This window comes from Marmota monax, unplaced genomic scaffold, assembly GCF_021218885.2.
Source record: "Marmota monax isolate L192 unplaced genomic scaffold, Marmota_monax_Labrador192_F-V1.1 WCK01_AAM20220418_F8-fsc00171, whole genome shotgun sequence".
In the NCBI taxonomy this organism is placed as follows: domain Eukaryota; kingdom Metazoa; phylum Chordata; class Mammalia; order Rodentia; family Sciuridae; genus Marmota; species Marmota monax.
The window spans coordinates 481,806-509,199 of record NW_026694658.1 but is presented as its reverse complement, the minus strand read 5'-3'; the positions used below and the strand labels follow the sequence as shown (position 1 = coordinate 509,199).

The 27,394-nt window shown below is 35.7% G+C and overlaps 1 protein-coding gene across 10 annotated transcripts in view; it reads right to left on the bottom strand.

Annotated features, from left to right (window-relative positions):
- Window positions 1–27,394, bottom strand: part of Acaca (acetyl-CoA carboxylase alpha) — a 278,427-nt gene that overhangs the window by 156,947 nt on the left and 94,086 nt on the right. For all 10 annotated transcript variants that reach the window (XM_046423254.2, XM_046423255.2, XM_046423260.2 and 7 more), the window contains 6 exons: window positions 17,153–17,262; window positions 15,824–15,905; window positions 14,807–14,905; window positions 13,428–13,534; window positions 9,903–10,013; window positions 3,875–4,084 (listed from right to left, as the gene is read on the bottom strand). In XM_046423254.2, the coding sequence (XP_046279210.1) occupies window positions 3,875–4,084; window positions 9,903–10,013; window positions 13,428–13,534; window positions 14,807–14,905; window positions 15,824–15,905; window positions 17,153–17,262 (719 nt within the window). The remainder of the gene's footprint in view (window positions 1–3,874; window positions 4,085–9,902; window positions 10,014–13,427; window positions 13,535–14,806; window positions 14,906–15,823; window positions 15,906–17,152; window positions 17,263–27,394) is intronic.

The following is a 27,394-nucleotide window of genomic DNA, read 5'->3' as shown; positions in this document are numbered from 1 at the left end:
GAGTTGCTTAGCGCCTCCTGTTGCTGACGCTGGCTTTGAACTTGTGATCCTCCTGTCTCAGCCCCCTGAACCACGGAGCTTTCCAACCTGTCTTAAAAATTTTTTTTTTTTTAGTTACAGAAGGAAACAATATCTATCTTTCTTTATTTATTTTTATGTGGTGCTGAGGATCAATCCCAGGCCTCACACCTGCAAGGCAAGTACTCTACCACTGAGCTACAGCCCCAGCCCTAATTAGTAACTAACTTTTGTCCAACCAAGCCTTGTGAGTGATATGCAAAAAAAACCTAATCATATTTTTCCTTATTTTGTTTATCAAAATCATATTTTGAAAAGAAATTGCTTCTCCTTTATTCCCGGTTTCCACGTCTTATGCACTGGAACATGGTCATGACAGTGTAAGCCAGTTTTAACCATGCCAATGAGAACACAATAAAAGTGGCAAAGCAAAACAGAAAAAACCTGAATCCCAAGATGGCCTCATAGAATACAACTGTCCCATTAGTAAAACTCACCTCAGCCTATAATGGGAAAGAAAAATAAATTCTATCTCATTTAGTTCACTGTGATTTGGATGTTTTTATTATATAATTTAATCTGTATCCTAATCAGTATAGATATTATTAATTGCAGGTAGGATTCAGTTATTTAAAAGAATTAAAATATGGCTTAACAAGAAGGTAGTAGGTAGAAAAGAAACAGGCACCGCAGGCTGGGCAGTGGCCTCCTTGTTACAGCATGACACTACATCTAGTAAACTATTTCCTATAATATTGGAACACTATCCACACATCAACTGAGCCTTAAAAAAAACTAATTAGAGCTGGGTGAGGTGACACATGCTTAGTGGCACGGGAGGCTGAGGCAGGAGGATCACAAGTTCAAAGCCAGCCTCAGCAACTTAGCGAGGCCCTAAGCAACTTAGCAAGACCATGTCTCTAAATAAAATACAAAAAGGGCTGGGAATGTGGCTCAGTGCTTAAGCACCCCTGTGTTCAAATCCCAGTACCAAAATTTAAAAAAAAGAAAGAAAATTGTTTTGTTTTGTTTTTGTAGCCCAACAAAAGATTAGATTCTTACCCTGAAGCAACTCAGTGTCAAAGATCAGATTAAGGGAGTGCTTTAATTTCAGAGGCCTCAAAGTGGCCAATGTTAAACTGAGAAAAGAGAGATGGGCTAAGCTGAAAAGCCAGCAGATTAAAAAAAAGAAAAGTTTCTGTATCTAGAAGAAATCTCTGGGTATGTTTACTCCAACCTAAAACTGAGTAGCAAATAGCCTACAAACTTATGAAGTTATTGAGAGAACTGTATTTCTTCAACAAATCATGGTCTGGCCTACAATAGCCTATGATGGTTAACTAGAATAGTATTCATCCCCAATACTGTACCAGCAGGAAGTGGGCTACAAAAGTTCCACCAAAGCAGGCACAATCTGCAAAACCTAATTCACAATGAAAATTCAATAAGAGGGGACTGGGGATGTGGCTCAAGCGGTAGCACGCTCGCCTGGCATGCGTGCGGCCCGGGTTCAATCCTCAGCACCACATACAAACAAAGATGTTGTGTCCGCCAAAAACTAAAGAATAAATATTAAGGAATTCTCTCTCTCTCTCTGTCTCTCTCTTTAAAAAAAAAAAAAAACCTCAATAAGAAAGAATTACCCAGAGAACAAAGTTAGGCGTCTTATAGGACAATGGACAAAGGACTTACTCCCAAGGAGCAGAACCAGGGTCTAATTAAGTGAATTAATACTCTACTATATAGCAGGGAATCAACATAATTTCAGAAAGATTTGTTAAGTGCTGTGGACCAATGATTGTTGTGTATTTTTCATTTTCCCAAATAAGAGTTATCCTACTCATATTTCACTACTGTATTATGGGTATATACTGGGTTGGGGTGGGAGAGTGGGGAAGAATAAAAACTGGTCTTTTAGGTCACTGGCCTATGAAAAACCACATACACACTTAATGGAGAAGAATATACATCAAGAGAATTTGAATGATCCAGATTTGTTCCCCACCCCTTTTTTAAAATAATATTTTTAGTTGTAGATGGACACAGTATCTTTATTTTGTTTATTTAGTTTTTCATGTGGTGCTGAGGATCGAACCCAGCACCTCACGCATGCTAGGCAAGTGCTCTACCAGTGAGCCACAACCCCAACCCCTGTTCCCCCCTCCTTTTTTTGGGGTGCATTATAGTTATACATAATGGTGGGATTATTACATTTTCAAATGTGCACACAATACAATGATAAGAGTTTCTGCCCCCAGCCCTTGCAAAATAGGGGATCAAACCCAAGGCTTTGTACATGCTAGGCAAATCCTCTACCACCGAGCTGCCTGTTCTGATCTCATATATATCTTGGATCTCTAGGTGATGTAGCAACTGTAATACATAGTAAGAACTTCTCTGGCTGTCTTCCTTGGGGAAAGGCTAAGTATGTTCTTTGCTTTAACCAAGATAAAGGACAATGGGCAGCCAGAAAAGCAGACTGGCACATAGGTTACTAAATGACCTTCAGCAACTTTTCTTCATATTCATAGGAAAAGAATTTCCTGAATTTTAGCTGAGCACATGGTTACCCTGCTAAAGACTAAATTCCCAATATCCCTTGTGCTAGGTATGACTGAATTTTATCCACTGGAATGTGAGAGGTGTGATATGTGCTTTTTATCCACTTGCCCTCCACGTTTTCCCTCTTTCTATCCCATTAGCTTCAATGAGTTCACTTAATTGTGTGAGTGATAATACCACCAAAGGGCATTTTCAGTAAAGATCCAGATAGTAATTTTTTCAACTTTGTGGGCCATATACTCACAACTCCTTATCTCTGCCATTATAGCAATAAAGCAGACATAAATAATACATAAATAAAAGAACATAGTTGTTTTCAGTAAAACTTCATTTTTAAAAACTGGCAACACATTGGATTGGCCCATGAGCTGTAGCTTGCTAAACTCTGTCCTAGGGAATGGCAGAGCTATATAACCCTAGGTATCTTGCACCAGCTCAGCTCTGAACTATGATGAAGAGACAAATAGAAATCTACACCTTGTTTAAACCCCCTATATTTTGGAGGTAACTGTATTACAGCAGTTTGAGAGTACTTCCTAATACACACATATGCCATAGGAATTAAACTTCCATCATAGGCAAATTCTTATTTAGCTATTTGGGAGTTCAGTAAAAAGTGGAAAACAAATTTTCAATAACTTAGAGACCGAGTCATGACTCCAAAAAGATTACATTAAAGACCTCTAAACTACATCCACTTCCAAGACATGTTTCATGACTCAGAAATTCTTTCTATACAAAAATACAGAGTATGTAAACTTTAAAAATATTTAAATAAAAGATAATGAATATTTGAATTTTTAAAAATATGTTTCTAGTTGTTGATATACCTTTATTTTTATTTATTTATGTGATATGCTGAGAATTGAACCTAGTGCCTCACACATGCCAGGCAAGCACGCTACTGCTGAGCTACAGCTCCAGCCCCTGAATATTCGAATGCGAATGATATTTGAATTAAAGATAATGGATCTGAAGATGTGATGATCTCCAATCCCAAAAATGGAACTACTTGCTTATCATGAACTTGTTAAAAATCCAAATCTTTCTTTTCTTAATCTCTCCTCAAAATAGCACAGTGATTTTTTTTTTAAGTGTTAACTACTCTTAATTAGATGTTGGGTGTGTTGGGGCAGATAAAATTGTTCTTTGACAATTTTCCTAATGGGAAAAGGACAAGAAAGACAAAACACTATCAATTATCCAGAATCATGGCTTGAAATTCCACTATTTTCAAGTCAGAACAGGAACTAAAGGAGAAGTGGTTCTGTGTGAGAATATTTAACAGACACACCTGTTCCATATGTTCAAATACTGCTGGAGTAGCAATAGCAGCAGGTGCCTCTTCAATAATCTTCTGATGCCTGCGCTGTACAGAGCAGTCACGGCCAAACAAAGAGATGGCATTGCCATATTGATCTGCTAAGATCTGTACCTCCAGATGACGAGATTGTTTGGCTAGTCTCATCACAAATATAGGTGATCCAGGGACTTCAGCTTGAACCTATGTTAGAAAAAGAAAGAAAACAAAATCTTAAGTGGTAAATTTTTGTTGTTGTTGTTCTGCTAAACTGTTTTGATTTCAACAAGCAGAAGCCTTGAAGTGTAGGACTATGTTAATCAATAGACATACAGAATGAATAAAATAGAGTCCATGCCTTGTCTCTCTTTAACATTTTGCATTCTTAGTCATATAACCAATATTAATGAAAATGAAAACATAAAACATCCAGTATGTTACAAAGGTAAACAGCAAAATATTTGAAAACACACACATACAAACCCCACAACAGGGCAAAATATTGCCATCTACTCCATACAGCCAAATATATGACGTGCTCAAGACTATGCATTCATTCCTGGTTCACATTATATCACACATGGTGTTTTTGCAAATAAAAGACTTCCATCTTCGGTTTTAAAAAATTTTGTCAGTGGGTACAGAATCCTACAATGGTAATTAACTTTTTTCCAGCACTTAAGAGATATCCCAAAGTGTTCTGGTTTCCACCGTCTCTACTGAGATTTCAAGTTAATTTTGTTACTCCTTTGAAAATAATCCTTTTTCTCCAGTTGCTTTAAGATGTTTCTTTTTTTCTTTCTTCTTCCTTCCTTTCTTTTTTCTTTTTTTTTTTTTTGGAGGTGGGGTGGGGTGGAATCTGTACTTGGTATCTTTTACCAGTTTAAGGAAATTCTTAGCCATTATCTTTTCAAATATGGCTGTTTGTTTCATTACTTCTTTAAATGTTACTTCTGTTCCATTCTCTTCTCTGAGACTTAAAAGTACATGATGTTAGATCATTTCATTATATCCCATGTCTTTTATGTTCTGTACCTTTTTTGTTCTGTTTTGCTAAATAACAAGTCACTTCAAAACTCAGTTGCTTGTTTAAAACATCAATACTTTATTTGCTCATGATGTTATGCTGAATAATTCTTCTGGTCTTGCAATTGTGTGCATATCATTATCTGGTGGCTTGAGTGGGGCTGAATGGACTCACTCACATGTCTTGTTGGCTGGTAGGTCTAAGGAGCTTTCATCCTCCAGTTGGTTAAACCAGGCTTCTTTAATGCAGTGATCCTGTAGAGTGAGGGTATAAGTTGCAAGGCCTCTGGAGGTCTAGGCTCTAGAACTTACATATCACTTTGGTCACCTTTTAATAATGGTCTAAGCAAGTCACAAGGTCAGCTACAATTCAAGGACTGGGGAAAGAGATGCCACCTCTTGAAGGGAAGAACAGCAAAGGGTGCACATACAGGAATGGGAGGAGTTATTGTGGCCATCTGTGCAAACAATCTACTATAGTCCCCCTATGGCCACAATAATTCACATACCTCCCACATGCAAAATAGACTCACCCCCTCCCAAGACCCCCAAAGTCTCATCCAATCATGGCATCAGGCTTGATGTCCACTTTTCTCATGACTCATGTCCTTGGGTGCAGCTCCGCATGTACAGTTTCTCTTGATGCAAAGACCTGGGAACTAAAAAGACAAGTTATCTGCCCCAACACACCCAACATCTAATTAAAAGACTGGGAGAAAGAACTTCAAAAAATACTCCCATTCAAAGAGGAGAGGATGGGAAGTACATAGAGGTCACTGGTTTGTAGCAATTTCGAAATCCAGGTAGGTACATGTTGCCAGGATCTCCTACCCAGGGGCATGGATTTTTTTTTTTTTTTTTGGCGGGGGGATCTGGTTCTATTCCTTAAAAGTGTGTCTCTAATCCATGGCATCCCTCTGCCCTCTCCACTGAAAAAACTTTTTATTAGAAATAACTAATGTTGGGCTGGGAAGATAGCTCAGTGGTAAAGTGCCTGCCTAGCACTTTACCACTGAGCTATCAGAGGTCCTGAATTCAATCCCCATCACCACATAAAAAATAAACAACAATAAAAATGATATTAAAAAAAAGAAATAACTAATATTTACAGCTGAATAGTTTTCTCAGTCTGCTTCCTGTCCATAAAAATGTGAAGATCCAAAGGCCTCTTTTCATTATGAACTGTTTCTGTCCATTTTAGTTCCTTTGGTGCATTCATCAATACAAGTCTCTTGATACTTTTGTGGGTTTTCTATGGATCATAATGGATTCACTGCTTATCTCAAAAGCCACAACCATAAATCATTTCTGCATAGACTTTTCTATACTTTGGGCAAATCAAACTGTGGTGAGGCAATGCCCTTAATATTATTAGAAGCATGTCTGTCTAGCTAAGAAGGTCATTTATCAGATACTGCTGTAAATATTTTTGAGTTCTTAAAGTCCAGACATTCTTGACTTGATCTTTACTGAGACTTTTTTTTTTTTGGCTTCACAAATTTTTTAGAGGCTAAAGAGACTGGGAATGAGAAACAATTATATTTTCAACCCCAACAAGTTCTAGGCTCTTCTGATTTCCTTTGGGTGTTAGCACCCAAAATTCTGCTAGCAACAAAACATTATCTTTAACCCATCTTTCTTCTACAGCTCCTTAGTATAAGCAAGTAGAAACACTCTACTTTTAACACTTGGTCCCCAGAGATCTCCTTAACCAGATTCTCGACTTCTTTAAACACATAATCTTTCAAGTTACTTCAGAAAACATTTTCTGTCAATTGCTCCACGATTATAAAACATGCGGTTATCTTTTTTCTAGACTCCAATGACAAGTATTTCACTACTTCTTCAGCCTCCACTAATAGTTTGCTCATCATTCCCCCAACTTCATTAATATCTTCCTCATCATTTTTCCAGCTTCTACCTATGAGCCAATTTCAAAAACAATGCCTTATTTTTCACTGTGATAGTATTATAACTTTAGATATTAATTACTGTGTCAGTTATCCATCGATACTGAACAAACTTCAAAAATTTAATGATTTGGGACAGCAATGCTTTTACTTGCTTATGAGTTTATAGGGCTAGGAGGCCTTAGATGGGATGATTTACTTCTGCTTCACTTGGCCTTTCTCTAGTAGGCTACAATTGGCTCTTTACATGGCAATCTGAGGGCTCATTCCAAGAGGGAAAGGGCAAAAACTATAAAACCACTTGAAGTTTAGGTTCAAAATTTGTACACTATTTCTGTCACATTCTATTGGTCAAAACAAGTCACAAGGTCAGTTGAAATTCTCAGGGTAGAAAAGAGCAATATCATATTTTACAGGGGGATACAGAGAGGGGAGGAGTTATCACAGTCATCCTTGCAAAGTACTATCTCACATTGCTCTTTTCTGTATTTTTCATCCTTTTGTCTCTCTTCATACTTCAGTCCAAGATTTCTTCTCATCTATTTTTCAGTGACTAATTCTCTTTTCAACTGCACCTATATGCTATTAAATTCCTATACTGACTTCTTAATTTTAGTTATTGCCTTTTCAGTTTTAGGATTTTAATTTGTTTCTTCTTTATGGTTTTTCAGTTCTCTGCCAAATTCTCAATCTTATCTTTAATTTCCTCAGATATGTTAAGTACAGTTACTTTAAAGCCCTTGTCTGATTAATTTTATATTTAAATCCACTGTGGATTTTGTTTCTATTGACTTTTCTTCTTGATTTTCAATCATGGCATTTTATGACTGCTTATTTTTAATTGGGGGCTTAATATACCATACAAAAATTAATAGAAAAAATTGAGATTCTGGGTATTATCTTTCTCTGGAGTAGATTCATATTTGCTTCCTGTGGTGGCTATGAGCAGTAATAATCATAAAGCATATTGCTTGAATCAATGTTGAGTACTTTGAATCTGAGATTTAGTCCCAGAGAGGATTTGTCTATTTCCAGTTCATCCTTTCTCCTGCGGTATAGTCCTTCAGAACCTCAACCTAAAATGTGGGAGTTTTCCCTGGGCACCCATTCTCAGCAAGCCCTGAAGTCTATATTTTGGCCTTTTAGTCTCTTAAGACTGTTGAAAACTCTAGCTTTTCAGCTATTTCTTCTAGAATATTTCTTTATGGAAAGAGTGGCCTTGAATTCCATGTTCATCTCTCTTTTTCTTCTTCTCCCATAATTCTTCCCTGTCTTGAAAGGTCTTTAATGCCTTAAGACAGAGTTTGTTTGTTTAATCATTTGGTTTTTAGTTTCTTCTCAGTGGGAGGACTAGTTTGAGTTATTTAGCTAACCATTATTGAAATTTAAGGATTTTCACATAAAATGACTCACTCCTTAGTGTCCTAGACTCTTCAACCATTGAATTGCACAATAATGAATAGTTTTGAAGTGTTTATAGGAGTTACCATTACCATGTTTTCTGTTTTGTTTCTAAGAGCAAAGGCCTTCTCTCTAGACTCCATGAAGCAGTGACCTATCTCTAAAATCAAAATTTATAGAAGGAATGTAATGAAAAAAAAACTGAGGTAATATTCAACTTCTTACACTCAAAATGAGATAATGCAGTAAGACAATATTTTTACCATTTTCTTTATCTAGTTCAAATCATGGAAGACCCAGGTCATAGAGTTTCTCCCTTTAGCCCTTGAAAGTGAAGCAAAAAAAATTGCTGATGAAAGATTTTGAAAAAGGAGGAGTGAAAGCAAATAAATGGTTGCTAGGGTCGAGAATGGTAGCAGATACCTATATTCACAGCTATTGGAGAGGCTGAGTGAGGCAAGAGAATCACAAAGTCAACACCAGTCTGGACAACTTAGCAAGACACCGTCTCAAAATAAAAAATAAAAAGAGCTGGTAGAGTGCCCCCCAAAACCAAACAAAACATTATTAAGGACATAATAAAAGATGGTACAATATAGAAGATGCTAGGAAAACTAAGAAAAAGTGGAAAGCTAAGAGAGTGATAAGGCCAAACTTGTACCCCATTTTCCTTTTTTCTGACATCTTTTCTGGGTATTAGTGGGAGAAAAAGAGGTAAGTTAAGTACATGAGGCTAACTGTGAGGGCAGAGCAAAGGTTTAAGATTCTGAAAAGATACAACAATGTCACCAGGTGTGGTGGTGCTGAGGCAGGAGGATCACAAGTTCAAAGCCAGCCTCAGCAACCTACTGAGGCCCTAAGCAACTTAGCACTATCTTGTCTCAAAATGAAACATTAAAAAAAAGGAGGGGGGCAGCTGAGGACGTGGCTCAGTGGTTAAATGCCCCTGGGTTCAATCCTTGGTTCCCAAAATCCGACCCCCAACAAAAAAGATACCATGCCTTTGGTTGCTGCTACAACCATGGCCACACTAACTTAACTACAAAGCAGAGGGTAAGACAGAGAGACACTAGGATGAGCTTTGCTGAGCCACCCTCAGTTCTACATAATGTTGGCCTGTCTTAGGGATCCTGTGCAGAGCATATGACAGCCATACAGCACAGGCTAAGGCACAGACTGCTGGGCCAACAGGATACATGGGACACATGGTAGAAACACAGGGGCCTGCAGAAAATTTGAAATGAAGTAAGGAAAGCCAATGAGCAAGTCTGGGTCTGACCAATGTTGGAGCAACTAGATAAATATCATATCAGCATACCTAACGCTGATTTATGTCAGCAGACCAGGGGTAAAAAATACAGAAAGACACTGATTTTTTTTCCTTGTCACTATGAGATACTGTGAGTCACATGTGCCATGCAGGGAAGAACTACCTTCCTATATAAGAAAGAATAACTCTACTGTTTGAATTACCTAAATGAATAAAACTTAAATTGATTTGGACATTTCACTAACTTTATTTTCCCTGTTAATAAGCAGGTGGAAGGCTAGGGAGAAAGACTAGATTAGATATAGGCAAAGATAAAAATTAAGTATTTTTTGGACATCCAAATTTCAGCATTGTTTAATTGTGTATCTCTGATGTACATGTCAGCTCAAATAAACAAAAAGAACTTGCACTCTACCTGTCTGAAGAGGTTAGGGAAGTCATCTGCATTGTTGACTTTTCTGATTCCCTTTCCTCCTCCTCCTTCTGAGGCCTTGATCATTACTGGATATCCAACTTCCTCTGCTGCCTTTAAGAAGAAAGAGGAAAATGGAAGAGTAGTATTTAGTAGAGTAGAAGAAAACTGGCATTTTCTCCTTTAATAATACAGTTATTTAGTAGATCTAGAAGTACTAAAATAGAAAGAACCTCAAGATATACCAAGGTGAAAAACTAACAGAATAATATTTGTAGTATTAGGTTAAACCAAAAGAAATAATCTTTTTGTAGATTAATACTGGAATATTGGCAATTTTATATGGTTCAGTCTAGGATAATCCATAATAGAAGTCAAAACCAAAATGGAAATATATATTTATGTATGATTGTATATAAATTAATATATCCATATATATAAATGCAAATAAATGAATTCTAGAATACACAGAATTCTATAAATGGAAGATGGGTAGAAATGAATTTGTATCAAATATATTGTTGGAGTACCTTCCTTATAGTATGCAGGTATTTACACATTACCCATAATTTTTTTTTAAGTATTTAATATAAGTTGATGTCTCAGCATAGCTTCTAACCACACATTTTAAAAAAACTAAGAACTCTCAAGTATTCAAAAACTTTTTCTCATACAACTTTTTATAAAATATAAATAACAAGATCTCAAAATAATAAAATTAGAAAACTAATTTTTCAACACATGCTCTAAATGTGCTTTTCACATTTATAGTAGGCTGATCAGGTGACAGTTCAAAAATTTTTTGAAAAGTAAATTATCTATCCATCAAATAAGGAAATAGTTAAAACTAGATATATCATACACTATGTAGAATACTATGTAATTATCAGAAGGAATGAGGTTACTTTTATATGTAATGATATAGAAGATAACTGAATTGTACTGTTTAGGCAAAAAGTAAATTGGGGGAAAGTTAACCAAAATCTTTATATAACTAAGTCATTCCTTTGTAAAATTATTCTTGGCTTTTAAGGTTTTGCTACATTATGAAGATAATGTAAATTTTATCTCTAAACTGTATCATCAGAAAAAAAAACATTTTAAATTTTGTGTCAGATTAGTGATAAAAACCCATCTCTTCCAAAGTTTAATTAGCTCTATTCTTTCCTATGCTGATATAAAGAGAATTAGTGGGATTAACTCAAATCACTCAATGATAGGTGATCAACGAAATAGCACAAATGTTAAAAAGACATTAGAAAGGGAAGAGGGTATCCCACAGGAAGTCAATAAGAAGATAGACCTGTTAAAAATATAAGAAAGTTCTAGCCACAGTTCACCCATTAAAAATATTTTAGAATCTTGCTGGGCAAGGCTGGGCGCAGTGGCGCATGCCCCTAATCACAGTGGCTTGGGAGGCTGAGACAGGAGGATCACAAGTTCAAGGCCAGCCTCAGCAATTTAGTGAGACCATAAGCAACTTAGCAAGACCCTGTCTCTAAATAAAACATTAAAAAAAGAGCTGGGTAAAGCATTCCTAGGTTCAATCCCCGATATCAAAATAATAATAATTTTGTTGGGTATGGTGGCACATGCTATAATATCATGTGCCTGAGGCAGAAGGTTTGCAAATTCAAAGTCAGCCTCAGCAACTAAGCAAAACCATAAACAACTTAGCAAGAAACCCTGCCTCAAAATAAAAAGTGCCGAGGATGATGCTCAGTGGTAAAATACCCCTGATTTAATACACAGTGTGTGTGTACATACACAGAATTTTAGAATTTTAATGCTATGGGGGAAATGTTTATATATAAAATTAAGTAGAAAAAAATACCAGAATTACAAAACAATATATATTGTAAGACCCTAATTTTTTAATTATTGGGATTTATTAATAAAGATTATATAAATGGGGCTGGGGATGTGGCTCAAGCAGTAGCTCGCTCGCCTGGCATGCGTGCGGCCCGGGTTCGATCCTCAGCACCACATACAAACAAAGATGTTGTGTCCGCAGAAAACTAAAAAATAAATATTAAAAGAAAAATTCTCTCTCTCTCTCTCTCTCTCTCTCTCTCTCTCTCTGGAGCGTGCTCTCACTCACTCTCTCTTAAAAAAAAAAAAAAAGATTATATAAATATATGAATTAACCAAAAAGCTGGAAGAAAATACATGGATATTACATGATTATGTTAATAGGCATTATCTTTGGATGGTAGCTTTATGGGTAGTTTTATTATCATCTCTGGCTTTCCAAATTTTCTACCAGAAATTTCTGCTTATAGGTCTGGGGCTATAGCTCAGTGGCAGAGCACTTGCCTAGCATGTGGGAGGTACTGGGTTCAATCCTTAGCACCACATAAAAATAAACAAATAAAATAAAGGCATGCTGTCCATGTACCACCACCAAAAAAAAGAAGAAGAAGAAAAAAAAGAAAATTCTGCTTACATTTTAAAATCAGGGAAAAAAAAGAAAAAAGGACTTCTATTCTTTTGCAAATTATAGCAAATAGAATAAAGCATTTGTAATTGAATTAGAAATAGTAACTTTTCTTATTATGGAGATTATGGGATATTTAACTTGAACTGCACACAACAGAGCAAAATTAATTGAACATTTAGCATTCCTCTTGAATTTATAATCCACAAGTCAAACTCAAGCAATGTGCTTTTCTAAAATGGCCTCTCTTCCATCATCTACCTAGAGGCATAACTGATACTTTCATTTAGCTAAAAAGTTCATAAGGAACAAACTGGAGAGAACTATAAGGAAAGAAAAGGTTGGAGAAAGGATCTCTCTCCTTTTGCCTGGGTTCACCTTTCTTATGTGAAAGGATAATAGAGTAATACAGCCTCTCTTGGCTCCCTCCCTCACTCCTTCCCAAGGGAAAAAGCATAAATTATGTGACTGGTCAATTTAGAAGGAGAACTAAATATGCACTGCTCAGTCTCTTCCCTTTTGAGATAAGTCCATTGCACAAATATATGCTTTTGTTCGGCTCTCAGTCATATAATAATCTAAATGATAAAAATGGCATCTCTATAGAAGGAAGCCTGAGGTTATTCAGCACTGCAAGTTACCAGTGAGGCAGTAAACCTGGTTAAATTTGGCATTCAGTTTGTAAATCTCATTGCTGTTACACACTGAAGTCATTTTTATCAAGTGTATTGTAACACAGTTGAAACTTTTGACCTGACTTAGCCATCTAAACTTTATCTTGGTTCTGAACTCAAGAAGAAAAGAAGTGTGTGGCTTGCTGATTCCCCTCAATCTAACAGGTGGTAGAATGAGGAAGAAACAGTACTTCCTTAAAATACCAATTTAATTGCCTAAGCAATGTTCTGTCCAAATGAATAGCATGCTTAAAACTAATCTAAATTTAAGTTTAAAGTCATTTCCTCACTCTACACTTTATAAACTATACGCCTGGTCTTACAACCCTCATACCACCAAGGATACACACCATGAACCATATTTGTGACTATAATCAATCAGTTGAAAGGCATCAATCCCTGGAGTTAGGAACTCACCTTCAGCCCATCATCCACATCCTTCACATAACCTTTTTCATACAGTTCCTGTGGAACATTTAAGATACGTTTTGAAAAATCATTTTCCTGCCAGTCCACACGAAGACCTGCAATAGACAAGTGACTTGAGAGAGTAACTATAAGAATTCATGTCAGTTTTCTGCTACATATTCTTTAAATGCTATGATATTTATCCTAAATTGAAAGCAGATGTGAGAAAAAAAAAAAGGACATAACACTGTGATCAGTCCATGTAGGTAACAGTATGTATCCACAGCATGAGGTGGCAATTTGGATTCTTATGCTGGAAGAAACCAGGAGAGCTAAAGGGGACCAACTTATAAAAATGCAACAACAACAAAAAAGCATAACAGACTTTTCACAGCAACCCGGCAATACCTTCAATCTGTGTGTTCAGGCCTGCTCTAGGGCCAGAGGTCTGAGAAATAATTCAAACTTTATGAGCCCTTGGAAATGGAAATGGCAGTTTTATTGGCCTCAGCAGAGTCATGATTTCATGCTCCCTGAATGTTCCTGTACTTAGCCACAAGGGGAACACTATAGACTCTCCATTCAAACAAGAACAAATTCAAGCTTTTATTTTAAACTATTTGACCTAGCAGGTCTGGAGAGGATATGGCAATCCCCCTGGAGAGCCAGAATAACAAGGGTTCAAATCTCCTGGCCTCAAGACAATGGTCATTCCAATTTAAAAGAGGTTTTAATGTATGTCTGCTCCAAGAGGGTGAGTACTAAAAAAAGGGAAGTTCATTTTGTCATCAGCTATAATAATTTACATGGCACTGTTTATGGGATTTGTCAAGAATAATTTTTTTTAAAAATTTCTTTCTCTACATGCGTGAAAGAAAGGTTGACTATTAACCTCATTTTCTGCATCAAGGGCAACTGAGGTTGAATGGTATTTTGCAAAGCAAATCACCCATAGATTATGGGCTGACATCAGAAAAGCACTGATAGGTAAACATTTGAGTAAGAGGGCTTTAGGTTTTTCCTGGGGACCCAGGACACCGCCCACATGGTCCAAAAGTATAAGTACACTTAAGAAGCCAGCCTCTAAGGAAGATTCTAGCCTACCCTGAATAGATTTGAACCCCCAGAACATGTGTTTCCCAGAGTTTCTTCAAATTAAGTCTCAAGATCATTCTAGACCAATTTATCATCTGTGCACCTCGTCTAAGTTTAAATTTCTAAGACATGACAAAAAATACATGACAGATGAATTAAGCTAGGAGATATCAAGATATTTCTTATCAAGAACCCCAATACACTTTAAACAAACTAAGCCCCCTGCTATTGTCCCAAATAATCTACTAAGCTTTTCTGCACTTCAAAAATCCAACCAAGAAACAATTTCTTACCACTGCCACTCCAGGGAAGAGTTGGGATACCTGCAGTTTGAGCCACTATGGAAGATGCAATCTTATCCCCCAAAGCCCACATGGCCTGGCTTGGAGGACCTAAAAACAAAACAAAAAAATGTAACATTTTTGACTCATTTTTATAGCACATGTATTTTGCCCAGTATTTTAATTATTTTGTATTTGTCTTATCCCTATCCCCATTACATGTCATGGAGATCATAAATTTGATTATGGGGACTGCTATGTTTTTGACTCATGTTTGTACCCTCTAGAGAATTTAATATAGTAAGCTTTTTGCGCACAGTGAGAGCTCAATATACACAAATACATGCTGGATTAAATTCCTAATAAACCAAATTTATCATCTTTTATGATTCATCTTTACTGATTAACAAAAAAAAAAAAAAAGAAAAAAAATTAACCTATATCCTAAAATAAAGATGGTAAAGTTTTGGGGTTCAAATCTGATACATTATAGTATCTTTGGTCTTAGGTGAACCCAAAGTAGAGATCTATCTGCAATAATGTTTACAAAGCATATTAAGTATTATGAAAATTCTCTTGAGACAGAGAGAAACTATTTGAGCCATAAAACCTCTCCTGGAAGAAAATGCCTCTTATCCATAGGAATATAGTCTATATTCTTAAATGCAAAGCTGTTGATTCATATTTAAGGGCACACATTCTTCACTATTCAAAAATGGGTCCTTCCCTTCACATGTTTTTCTAAGGTTAGTGGGAACGTTTTAAAAATGTGCTTTGGAAAGCACAGTCTTTTTCATACCTCAAGGAAAAGAACTCAGGGACAGAAAACACAAACGGGATGAAATGAGCTAAGCAGGGTGTAAAAAATGAAGAATGGGGAATAAAGAAATAAAAAGGGTTATTCTGAGCATCACTGATTGAATAAAAAACAAAAGGGCTGAGTACATGTCAAACAGAAGAAAATAAGAGTAAAATATGGACAAAATTAATAAAAGGAAACAGGAACAATAGTACATCACAAAGGGTTACCCATGAAGGCGATGCCATTTTTTAAGAGAAGCTCCGGGAGCTTGGGGTTCTCAGAAGCATGACCCCAGCCAGCCCATACTGCCTACAAGAAAACACAACATGATTCATTCTTAAAATTCATACCAAACAAACAAAGAACAATAACAACAAAAACCACAAACTACATTATTCTCTATTAAGATTAGCTCTACTGCAAAAAGTACAATAGCTTTATAGCAGACTTATGCTTAATTCAGGTTCTATGCTTGATTGTTGGCAAACTTTTTACACAACAACAATAAGCAGTCCATTGTAACAAAACCTCTGAAGAGGTAAAAAACAAGTTGAAATTGATATTACAATCCAATTAGTCTTGTTGGTCTTTAGGAAACTCAATTCATAGCCTTTCAGCTAGGCTCTATAGAACCTTTTCTAGAAATAATGACCAATTTCAAATATTCAATTACTTTGGCCACCCCAATTCCATCTTTGTTCCATATAAGCCTAGAATTTTTTCCTCAATGGGCATTCAGGTATTTACCCTAAATTTCCTAACACAACATGATAAGGTAGAAACAATCTTCTTCTAAAACACCATCATAATCTAAGCTGAGCATAATGCATAGGATATTCTTAGCTAACTTGTACTTACTTGGGATGACTTGAAGGTGAAATGTATAGAATAACAAAGTCTCTGAAAGACCCTTGCAAACTTTCTATTTGTATTATGTTTATTTTTAAACATTCCCTTCTTTCCATCTCTCCTTGTCTGTTTTAGTTATTCCATATCAAAGTACATAAGAATTTTCAAAAAAGATGCTTTATATAAAAGTTCCTCAACGCATGCTGTCCATCTACAACTACCAAATAAATAAATAAATAAATAAATAAATAAAGTTCTTTGTATAAAAAAATTCTTTAAAAGTTCTAATGAGCCGAGATGGTAGCTCAGTGGTGTAGAGCTTGCCTCGCATGGCTGAGGCACTAGGTTTGATCCTTAATACCATGTAAAAAATAAATAAAATAATAAAAGATATTGTATCCATCTACACCTAAAAATTTTTTTTTAATTTTTTTCTTATAAAAGTGCCACACATTGGTAATACATGCCTATAACCCCAGTGACTTGGGAGGCTGAAGCAGGAGAATTGCAAGTTTGTGCCCAGTCTCAGTAACTTAGTGAGGTCCTACACAACTCAGCAAGACCGCATCTCAAAAAATAAAAAGGGCTGGGGATGTAGCTCAATGATTTAAGTACCCCTGGGTTCAATCCCTGGTATATATGTAAAAAAAAGTTCTTAAAAAAGTTTTTTATTATAAAAGAAATTTGCTTTTAAAAGACTCTCTTACTTGTACTGGGATCCTTTTGGCAATATCAAGAATTAATTCCACATTTGCATAGTTGTTGTTGTTTGGTCCTCCAGGCACTGGTACATAGTGATCCGCCATCTTAATGTATTCTGAAAATGTAAACAAATAAATACAAAATACATAATTTGTTTTCAAAAATGTAATGGTATAGCAAAACTGTGTAAAGGACAGGGACTATCATAAGTAACCATAGAACAAACAGCATTAATGGGACAATTTAATTGGAGGCTCTGAGTTTGTCATACACTTAGGAATCTCTCATACTCAAAACAGCAGTTCTCAAACATTTCACTTTAGAGGGTTTTTGTAAGCTCTGTATCAAGGTTGAATCGGTCAGTGACCCATGTAAAAATTACTCTATTCTAAGAAAAAGTTCTAGTCCTTCAACTTGCATGGTACCACAAGAAAGTCCTTCCCCTAGTGTAGTACTTACTGTACAGAATGGGAAGAGAACAGAACTTGAAAGGTTTGCTAATTAACTAAACAGGGAAGGTTAGTTAGAGGAATCTGATTAGTGCCTGAAAAAGGTTTATCTGGAATTTGGAGGCAGTTAGTATTTGAAAGAAATTTTTCTTTAGTTTTGTCCCCTAACGTCTCTCTATTCCGATACTGGCAAAAAAACTATAGCAGAGCAACTACCATTTCCAGGAACAATATTAAGTCCTTTTTATACAAATTCTCTCAGCAATCCTATATATAAGTATTTTTAGCACCCCACCTTACAGGAAATTCTGGCTCGGAATTGTTAAGAAACTTGTTTAAAGTTCATCTTTACCATATTTATTAACATTCCGTATATCTTGTTCTTAACATTAAAATAATTTAATTTCTTCTATAAAAATTCAACTAAAAACAACATTCCACTAAAATTAAGATATAGGGTCCTATAGGTTGCATAAAATTAAAATAAGTTCATTCTTTTTTCATTATAGAAGAGGAAGCAGGAAATTTACTTAAAAATTTAGATAATGTCAGGATATAATGACATATTTTTAAAAATCAAAACCACCCTTTATCTCATCTCAGAAATAACCAGTTCATATTCTGTTATACATGTAACCACAATTTAACAATATATTGTGATATCAATCCACATAATGACATGAGATATATGTAATTATATGTGTACATATATTGAATATTTAATATTTTAATGATTAATATTTGAATAGTCCATTATTCATTTACATACTAAATTATTGATAAAATATAGGTTATTAGAAATTTGAAAAATGTTAAAATAATGTATATCCTTATACTGCTATCCAATTATGCCCTCAGGATATTTCCTAGAAGTAAAACTATTAAGTCAAAGGTTATTCACATTTTTCGATTTTTGCTTGTAATATGGGTGCCAATTTGCCCCACCTATATTATGAAAAATCTTTTTAATTTTAGCAGTTTTTTTCTTTTAAACACCTCTACATACCACTGTTTTGATTTGCTTTATTTGGTTACCACTGATTCCAAATCTCTTTTTCACATGTTTGTTGCTTTTTCCTTAATCTTCCTTTCTTTTTTTTTTTTTTTAAACATGGTTTTGCTGTGTTGCCTAGGCTGGCCCTGAATTCCTGGGTTCAAGTAATTCCTCATACCTCTGCACCCCAAGTAGCTGGGACTATAAGCACACACTACTGCACCTGGCTTATTTCTTCTTTTATGGACTACCTGTTCATGTTTTTTGCTCATTTTCTATTGAAAAGTAACTTTTTCTTACATTGTTGCCAATGTTTTTCCAGATTATAATTTGTCTTCAACTTTTTCTTTTTTTTTTTTTTTGGTGGTGCTGGGGATTGAACCCAGGGCCTTGTGCATGCTAGGCAAGCACTCTGCCAACTGAGCTATATCCCCAGCCCTTCAACTTTTTCTTTATTTGCTAAATACTAAATTATGTAGACAAATCTATCCAACTTTTCCACTATGATTTAGTCTTTTCTGTACTTCAAGAGTCCTAGACAGAGAAAAACATTGCTGACCTATATCCTTTACACAAATACACACAATCTGCAAAGGTACTGTTGCTGCCAACTAACAAAAGTTCAGAGTTCTACACCAATAAACTTCTTACTGTCATTACACTAAGGAAAAAAAGGTTATGGAGATAGAAAAAGAAAGCTCATACTAATTATATAACCTGTATCTCTCTATCGTCTACTCGTCCCCACAACTACAATTACAGGTGTTATCCTAGAATATATTCACAAATAATTAAAAACTATCCCCCAAACAGACCACAGTGGTACTCCATATCTGCAGGTTCTGCATCTGTGGATCCACAATGGGCTGCAGATAAAACATTTTGGAGGGCTGGGAATGTAGCTCAGTGGTAGAGTATCCCTGGGCTCAATTCTAGTACCAAAAAGAAAATAAAAACATTTTGGCGAAAAAGAAAAATTGCATCTGTACTGAAAAGTAGAAACTTTGTTCCCTATCATTAATTCCTAAATGATATTAATATAACTACTATTTACGTAGTATTTACACTGTATTAGGTGTTATTGGTAATCTAGATATAGGGGGGGATGTGGTTAGGTCATAAGCAAATATTATTTTATATGAGGGACTTGAATATCTGCAGTCTTTGGAATTAGCACCAATCGCCTACATACCTGAGGGATGACTAAACTCAATTCCTTACTATGGTTTTCATTAATCATTCATCTTTCTGTCTTTTCCAGTAATTATCATGAAATTAAACTATGCAAATGGGTTAAGTATTACCATCCTTAACCTGTCAATTTTGCCTGTTCCCATCCAGTCTCAGAGGATGAAGTCCCCTCTCCTATCTATAGTTCCCTTTTACAATTTTTTAAATCGTAAAAGTAATTTGTATCTTAAACTGGATTATAGCAATGACTGCACAATGGTATAAATATGTTAAAACTCACATACCTAATAACACTAAATTATACTCAATGAAGCTGTTAAACAATAATTAACATAATAGAAAGGTCAGGGGGATTCATTTATTAGCTCTAATAGTTTCTTTGTAGAGCCTTTTGGGTCTGCTAGGTATAGAATCATATCATCTGCAAATAGTGATAATTTAAGTTCTTCTTTTAAATGAATTCAGCAAAGTGGCAGGATATAAAATCAACACGCATAAATCAAAGGCATTCCTGTATATCAGCGACAAATCCTCTGAAATGGAAATGAGGACAACCACTCCATTCACAATATCTTCAAAAAAAATAAAATACTTGGGAATCAACCTAACAAAAGAGGTAAAAGACTTATACAATGAAAACTACAGAACCCTAAAGAGAGAAATAGAAGATCTTAGAAGATGGAAAAATATACCCTGTTCATGGATAGGCAGAACTAACATCATCAAAATGGCGATATTACCAAAAGTTCTCTATAGGTTTAATGCAATGCCAATCAAATTCCCAACGGCATTTCTTGTAGAAATAGAGAAAGCAACCATGAAATTCATATGGAAAAATAAAAGACCCAGAATAGCAAAAACAATGCTAAGCAGGAAGTGTGAATCAGGCGGTATAGCGATACCAGACTTCAAACTATACTACAGAGCAATAGTAACAAAAACAGCATGGTACTGGTACCAAAACAGGCGGGTGGACCAATGGTACAGAATAGAGGACACAGAAACCAATCCACAAAACTACAACTATCTTATATTTGATAAAGGGGCTAAAAGCATGCAATGGAGGAAGGATAGCATCTTCAACAAATGGTGCTGGGAAAACTGGAAATCCATATGCAACAAAATGAAACTGAATCCCTTTCTCTCGCCATGCACAAAAGTGAATTCAAAATGGATCAAGGAGCTTGATATCAAATCAGAGACACGCCGTCTGATAGAAGAAAAAGTTGGCTACGATCTACATTCGGTGGGGTCGGGCTCCAAATTCCTCAATAGGACACCCATAGCACAAAAGTTAATAACTAGAATCAATAAATGGGACTTACTCAAACTAAAAAGTTTTTTCTCAGCAAAAGAAACAATAAGAGAGGTAAATAGGGAGCCTACACCCTGGGAACAAATCTTTACTCCTCACACTTCAGATAGAGCCCTAATATCCAGAGTATACAAAGAACTCCAAAAATTAGACAATAAGAGAACAAACAACCCAATCAACAAATGGGCCAAGGACCTGAACAGACACTTCTCAGAGGAGGACATACAGTCAATCAACAAGTACATGAAAAAATGCTCACCATCTCTAGCAGTCAGAGAAATGCAAATCAAAACCACCCTAAGATACCATCTCACTCCAGTAAGATTGGCAGCCATTATGAAGTAAAACAACAACAAGTGCTGGCGAGGATGTGGGGAAAAGGGTACACTTGTACATTGCTGGTGGGACTGCAGATTGGTGCAGCCAATTTGGAAAGCAGTATGGAGATTTCTTGGAAAGCTGGGAATGGAGCCACCATTTGACCCAGCTATTCCCCTTCTTGGTCTATTCCCTAAAGACCTAAAAAGAGCATGCTACAGGGACACTGCTACATCGATGTTCATAGCAGCACAGTTCACAATAGCAAGACTGTGGAACCAACCTAGATGCCCTTCAATAGACAAATGGATAAAAAAAATGTGGCATTTATACACAATGGAGTATTACTCTGCATTAAAAAATGACAAAATCATAGAATTTGCAGGGAAATGGATGGCATTAGAGCAGATTATGCTAAGTGAAGCTAGCCAATCCCTAAAAAACAAATGCCAAATGTCTTCTTTGATATAAGGAGAGTAACTAAGATCAGAGTAGGGACGAAGAGTAGGAGAAGAAGATTAACATTTAACATGGATGAGAGGTGGGAGGGAAAGGGAGAGAGAAGGGAAATTGCATGGAAATGGAAGGAGACCCTCAGGGTTATACAGTGGAGGGGGTAGAGAGAGAGGAGGGGAGGGGAGGGGAGAGGTGGGGAGGGGGGAGGGTGGAGGATGGGAAAGGCAGTGGAGCACAACAGACACTAGTATGGCAATATGTAAATCAATGGATGTGTAACTGATGTGATTCTGCAATCTGTGTATGGGGTGAAGGTGGGAGTTCATAACCCACTTGAATCAAAGTGTGGAATAGGATATGTCAAGAAATTTGTAATGTTTTGAACAACCAACAATAAAAAATTAAAAAAAAAAAGAAAAAAAGAAAGGTCAGGGGGAAAAGGAAAAATCACCCATAATTCTAACTCCTTCTTTAATACCAGTCCTTTTTAGCATTTTGTTTTTTAAATCACTTTTTAAAAGTATAAAAAGAATACACTCCATGTTACAATGTTGGAAAAAGCAGAGAAATAAAGAAATAAAAACTTCAAAATTCTACCTTTAGAGAAAAAGACTATTATTGCTTTGGTATATATTGTTATACCCTTTTTCTATGACTATATACAATGTATTTTTTCCTATTATATCATGCTATCAATTTCCTTCTACAGGCAACATTTTCCTTAGCAAACATGGTAGACAGATACTAAGGAGTTATTATGATCTCAACCTCCCGGATTTTTGCTTATGTACCTCTTCCCCTTGGGCACAGAAAGAATCTATGACTTGCTTCTGGGCAAGAAAATATAGATTCAGGTGATGAGTTATCACTTCCATGAGAACATTACATAAGAATATAACCCATCTTACTAGGAGATCCTCTCCCTTGCTGACTTTGAGGAAGTGAGAAGTTATTCTGGGATGGTCTATGTGACAGGGAGCCAAGAATGGACTATAGTCAACAATCAGACATTCAAGCCCTCAGCCTGACAGCTAACAAAAGAACTGAATGTTGATAACAACCACGTGAGGCAGAAGCTACATTCATTCCAAGTTCTGCCTCAGATGAGACCTTAACCCCAGCTGACTAAAGTCTTGTGAGTACTTGAAACAGCCCTCTGAAATGTTTTATCTGCAGCCTATTGGATCCACAGATGCAGACTCATACTCTGACTTATACAAACTATGAGATACTAAATGTTAGTTGTTTTCAGCTGCTAAATTTGTGATATTACTATTACACAGTAATAATATAGCAATTTTTAAATTTTATTTTGGGGGGTACTGGGGATTGAACTCGGACACTCAACCACTGAGCCACATCCCCAGCCCTATTTTGTATTTTATTTAGAGACAGGGTCTCACTGAGTTGCTTGGCACTTTACTATTGGTGAGGCTGGCTTTGAATCCACAATCCTTCTGTTTCAGCCTTGAGAATCGCTGGGATTACAGGCATGCGCCACTATGATATAGCAATTTATCCAAATAGTCTTATACTAATGTCATTCAGAAAAATTTGGGAGTTTTAAAAAAAATGACAGCAGAATGCATTACAATTCTTATTACACTTATACAGCACAATTTTTCATATCTCTGGCTGTATATAAAGTATGTTGACACTAATTTGTGTCTTTATACATATACTTTGGATAATGATGTCTATCCACATTCCACCATCCTTGCTAATCCCCTGCCCCCTCCCTGTCCTTCCCTATCTAGTATTCATCTATTCCTCCCATTCTCCCCCTCCCTACCCCACTATGAGTCAGCCTCCTTATATCAGAGAAAACATTCGGCATTTGATTTTTGGGGATTGGCTAACTTCACTTAATGTTTTTTAATGACTACATGGTATTTCCCAGAATTGGGATGGAAAATTTTAATTAACTAATTGGTATAATACCTTTAATTAACTAATTTGCTAATATTTAACAATTAATTCAGTTTCTCACTATTTAAAATAACGAGCAATGAATATATGATATCCTTGTACAAATGTATTTGCCCTCACTACTGATTTCTTCCCCCTGAGAATACTAGTAGAATTTGTTGATCAAAAGAAATTCATATAATTGTCCACTTGTGCCCTTGATCCTTTCCCATTCCTTTTCTTAGAAGTCTCTAATGTACTTCAGGTCTCTCACACTTTAATTCTCTTCTCAGAATGAAAATATCCCCAAATTTCTTTCATTCTGAAAATTTTAAAAAACCTCACTTTACCCTGAATTTTGTTTTAGTTACTGCCTTTTCTTTTGCTCCCTCATACAAAATTCTTAAAAAAAATTAAAAAATAAAAATAAAACTAGTCCATATCAGTTATCTCCATATTACTTCTGACATTCCTTAACATCCTATATTAGTCTGCATACTCTTATATTATTACTCTGAAATTATTCTTGCAAAAGTAATTAATAATTTATTAATTGCTGCATGGTTTCTGGTCCTAATTTTGGACTGTTGACACATTTAATACTTCCATATGGAAATTTCTTTTCTCTGTGTTTCTCTGTTTCTTTTCCAATCTCTTTGATCATTTCTCAGCTTTATTTATAAGCCTATTTACCTTAGTTTATCCCTAATTTTTAGTCTTCCATAAATTCTCATACTTGGGCCTCTTTATCTCTTCTTTTGGAAAGTACTGTTAACTGTGCCACATATTTGCCAATAATAAATACATCTTAACCTTTAGCTCTCATTGTTTCTTAATTCTAGAAGGATATAGCCAACTTTTTATAGGATTAATAGAATTTTGCCAAAGCCACAGGTACTCCACACTAAATCCATCTCACCACACACACACACACACACAAAAAAAAAAAAAGAAAAAAAAACTTGCTCTTCTAGCTATATAACGTATTTTAGTTGGTGGTATGAGCATCTGCCTAGTCAACCAAATTACAAACCCAATGATCAACAATGATTTTTCGCTGGGGATGTGGCTCAAGCAGTAGCACGCTCGCCTGGCATGCGTGCCGCCCGGGTTCGATCCTCAGCACCACATACAAACAAAGATGTGTGTCCTCCGAAAACTAAAACATAAATATTAAAAATTTCGGGGCTGGGGATGTGGCTCAAGTGGTAGCGCACTCGCCTGGCATGCGTGTGGCCCGGGTTCGATCCTCAGTACCACAAACAAAAACAAAGATGTTGTATCTGTCGAAAACTAAAAATTCTCTCTCTCTCTCTCTCTCTCTCTCTCTCTCTTAAAAAAAAAAAAAAAAGACTTTTCCTTTAATTATTAAATCTTGTTATTTCCATTACTCTAAACCATCCATTTGTTCTCTATCCTCCGCCCCATCATATATCCTCTATTATTGTCTTCCTCAAATAGATCTTTAAAGATGCTAATGGAATAATCCAATTTTTTAAAAGAATGTTTTAGAGGTACATACTGAAATAACATGATATCTAGAATTTGCTTCAAAATAATTGGGAAAATGGGCTGGGATTTGGCTCAGAGGTGAAGCGTTTGCCTTGCGCCTGCAAGGTACTGGGTTTGATCCTCAGCACCACATAAAAATAAATAAAATAAAGGTATTGTGTCCATCTGCAACTAAAACAAAATATATATATATATTTTTAAAAAATAATTGGGTAAATGAGTAGCAGGGGTGAGAATATAGATGAAACTACAACAGCCATGACTTGACTTTACTCTAAAATTCTCTAGAATTAAATATAATTCATAAGGGAAATAGTATTACCTTTCAATTTTCCTTCATATTGGAAAATAAGTATAAGAGAAGGGATTCATTATATTCTTCTACTTTGGTATAGTTAAAGACAAAACAAAACAAAAAAAGCTTGGGCAAAGAGTGTAGCTCAGTGGTGAAGCACTTTCCTAACTGGCCTAGCACGAACAAATTTCCAGTACTGCCAAAAAAAAAAAAATTTAAATGCAAATCCTTTAAGTCCAACACACACACTACACACAATCACACTACACATACCCTCCAAAAAAAGAGAAAGTCTGACCTCTGAGGATAGGAAACAAGGACCTCCTTGTTACTATTTTATTACTATTTTAATTAAGTTACTATATTTTATTTTGTACTTTAATAAGCTACCTATAATTTTTCAAAAGGTCGCTTGTGTTGACCCTTATGCATTTGCAGATGCTGTTTTTTCTGCCTGGTATACCCTTCACACTCCCCTAACTGCTTTATTGACTTTTTAAATTATTTATTCTTGGCTAGGCATAATCTCTTCCAGAAAGTTTCCTATTGCTGGTTGTGGTAGAACACGCCTGTAATCCCAGTGGCTGATGAGTTCAAAGCCAGCCTCAGCAGTTTAGCTAGCCCCTAAGCAACTCAGCAAGACTTTGTCTCTAAATAAAACATAAAAGGGGCTGAAGATATGGCTCAGAGGTTCAATCCCTAGTGCCAAAAAAAAAAAAAGAGAGAGAGAAAGAAAGAAAACTTTCTGTTTAACCTGCCCCCAAGTATTAAATGTCTCATTTCTGTGTTCTCATAGTACCCTCTGTATGTTTCCACTGTAGTGCTTACTTCATTGTGTGGAAGTTATTTGTTTCCTAGAACAAGACCACATCTTATTCAAATATGGGTCTGGTCTCCATGTTCATGAGCGAATGAATAAATGAATTAATAGGAGTAGCAGGTAAAATGGATGGGGAAAAGAAACCATGTAAGGTAATTTACATTTTTCTATAGATGATCTCATCCTTAAAACTCCTCAAGGAAAAATAAATTAAGATCTTTCTTTTATAAGCACAAAAATTATAGTTCAGATATATTAAAAGGTACATTAAAAGGTTTCACATAATAATACATGCTTTCCAATACATTGGTGACTTCACTGTTTATAGATGCCATAATAACCTTTAATCCTTAGAAATAGTCTTAATATCATTACCTCAAGATGGAAACAATATAGAGAGACCCAAATGGGTTTAAAAGAATAGCTCTTTAAAGAACTAAAATTATCTGTAGATACTCTATCTTAAGAGATTATTTACACCTTAGTGATACAAAGTATGAAGGAGAAAGACCAGCCACACCTCAGTTATACCAATAGACTTTACCTATAGCTCTCAGAGGACCATCTAAGAAGACAGAGTATACAAAAGCATTTATTGGATCCCAAGACCTCTCTCTTTCACAAGGACAAGAAAAAAGAAACTTTACTCTAAAATTCTCTGGAATTAAATATAATTCATAAGGGAAATAGCATTTCCTTCCAAACTTTTCTACTTACACATACTAAAGAATGTGCCACAGAAAATATTTAATACTGAAAAAGACATATACCTGAAAGCCTGAATCAATTCCTGTGCTAAATGTTTACTATTTACCTTAGAATATAGGAATGTGTGCTATGGTTAATTATAGTATAATTTCTCTCCCTTTGCTCCTCTGCCCCCAACTGTGACTCCAATTTCCTTTATCCTTCTATATTAGCCTATAATCACTCTTATCTGGCTATTATTTACACTTTTTAAAGAGAAATTCTTTGAATAGGATTTTACT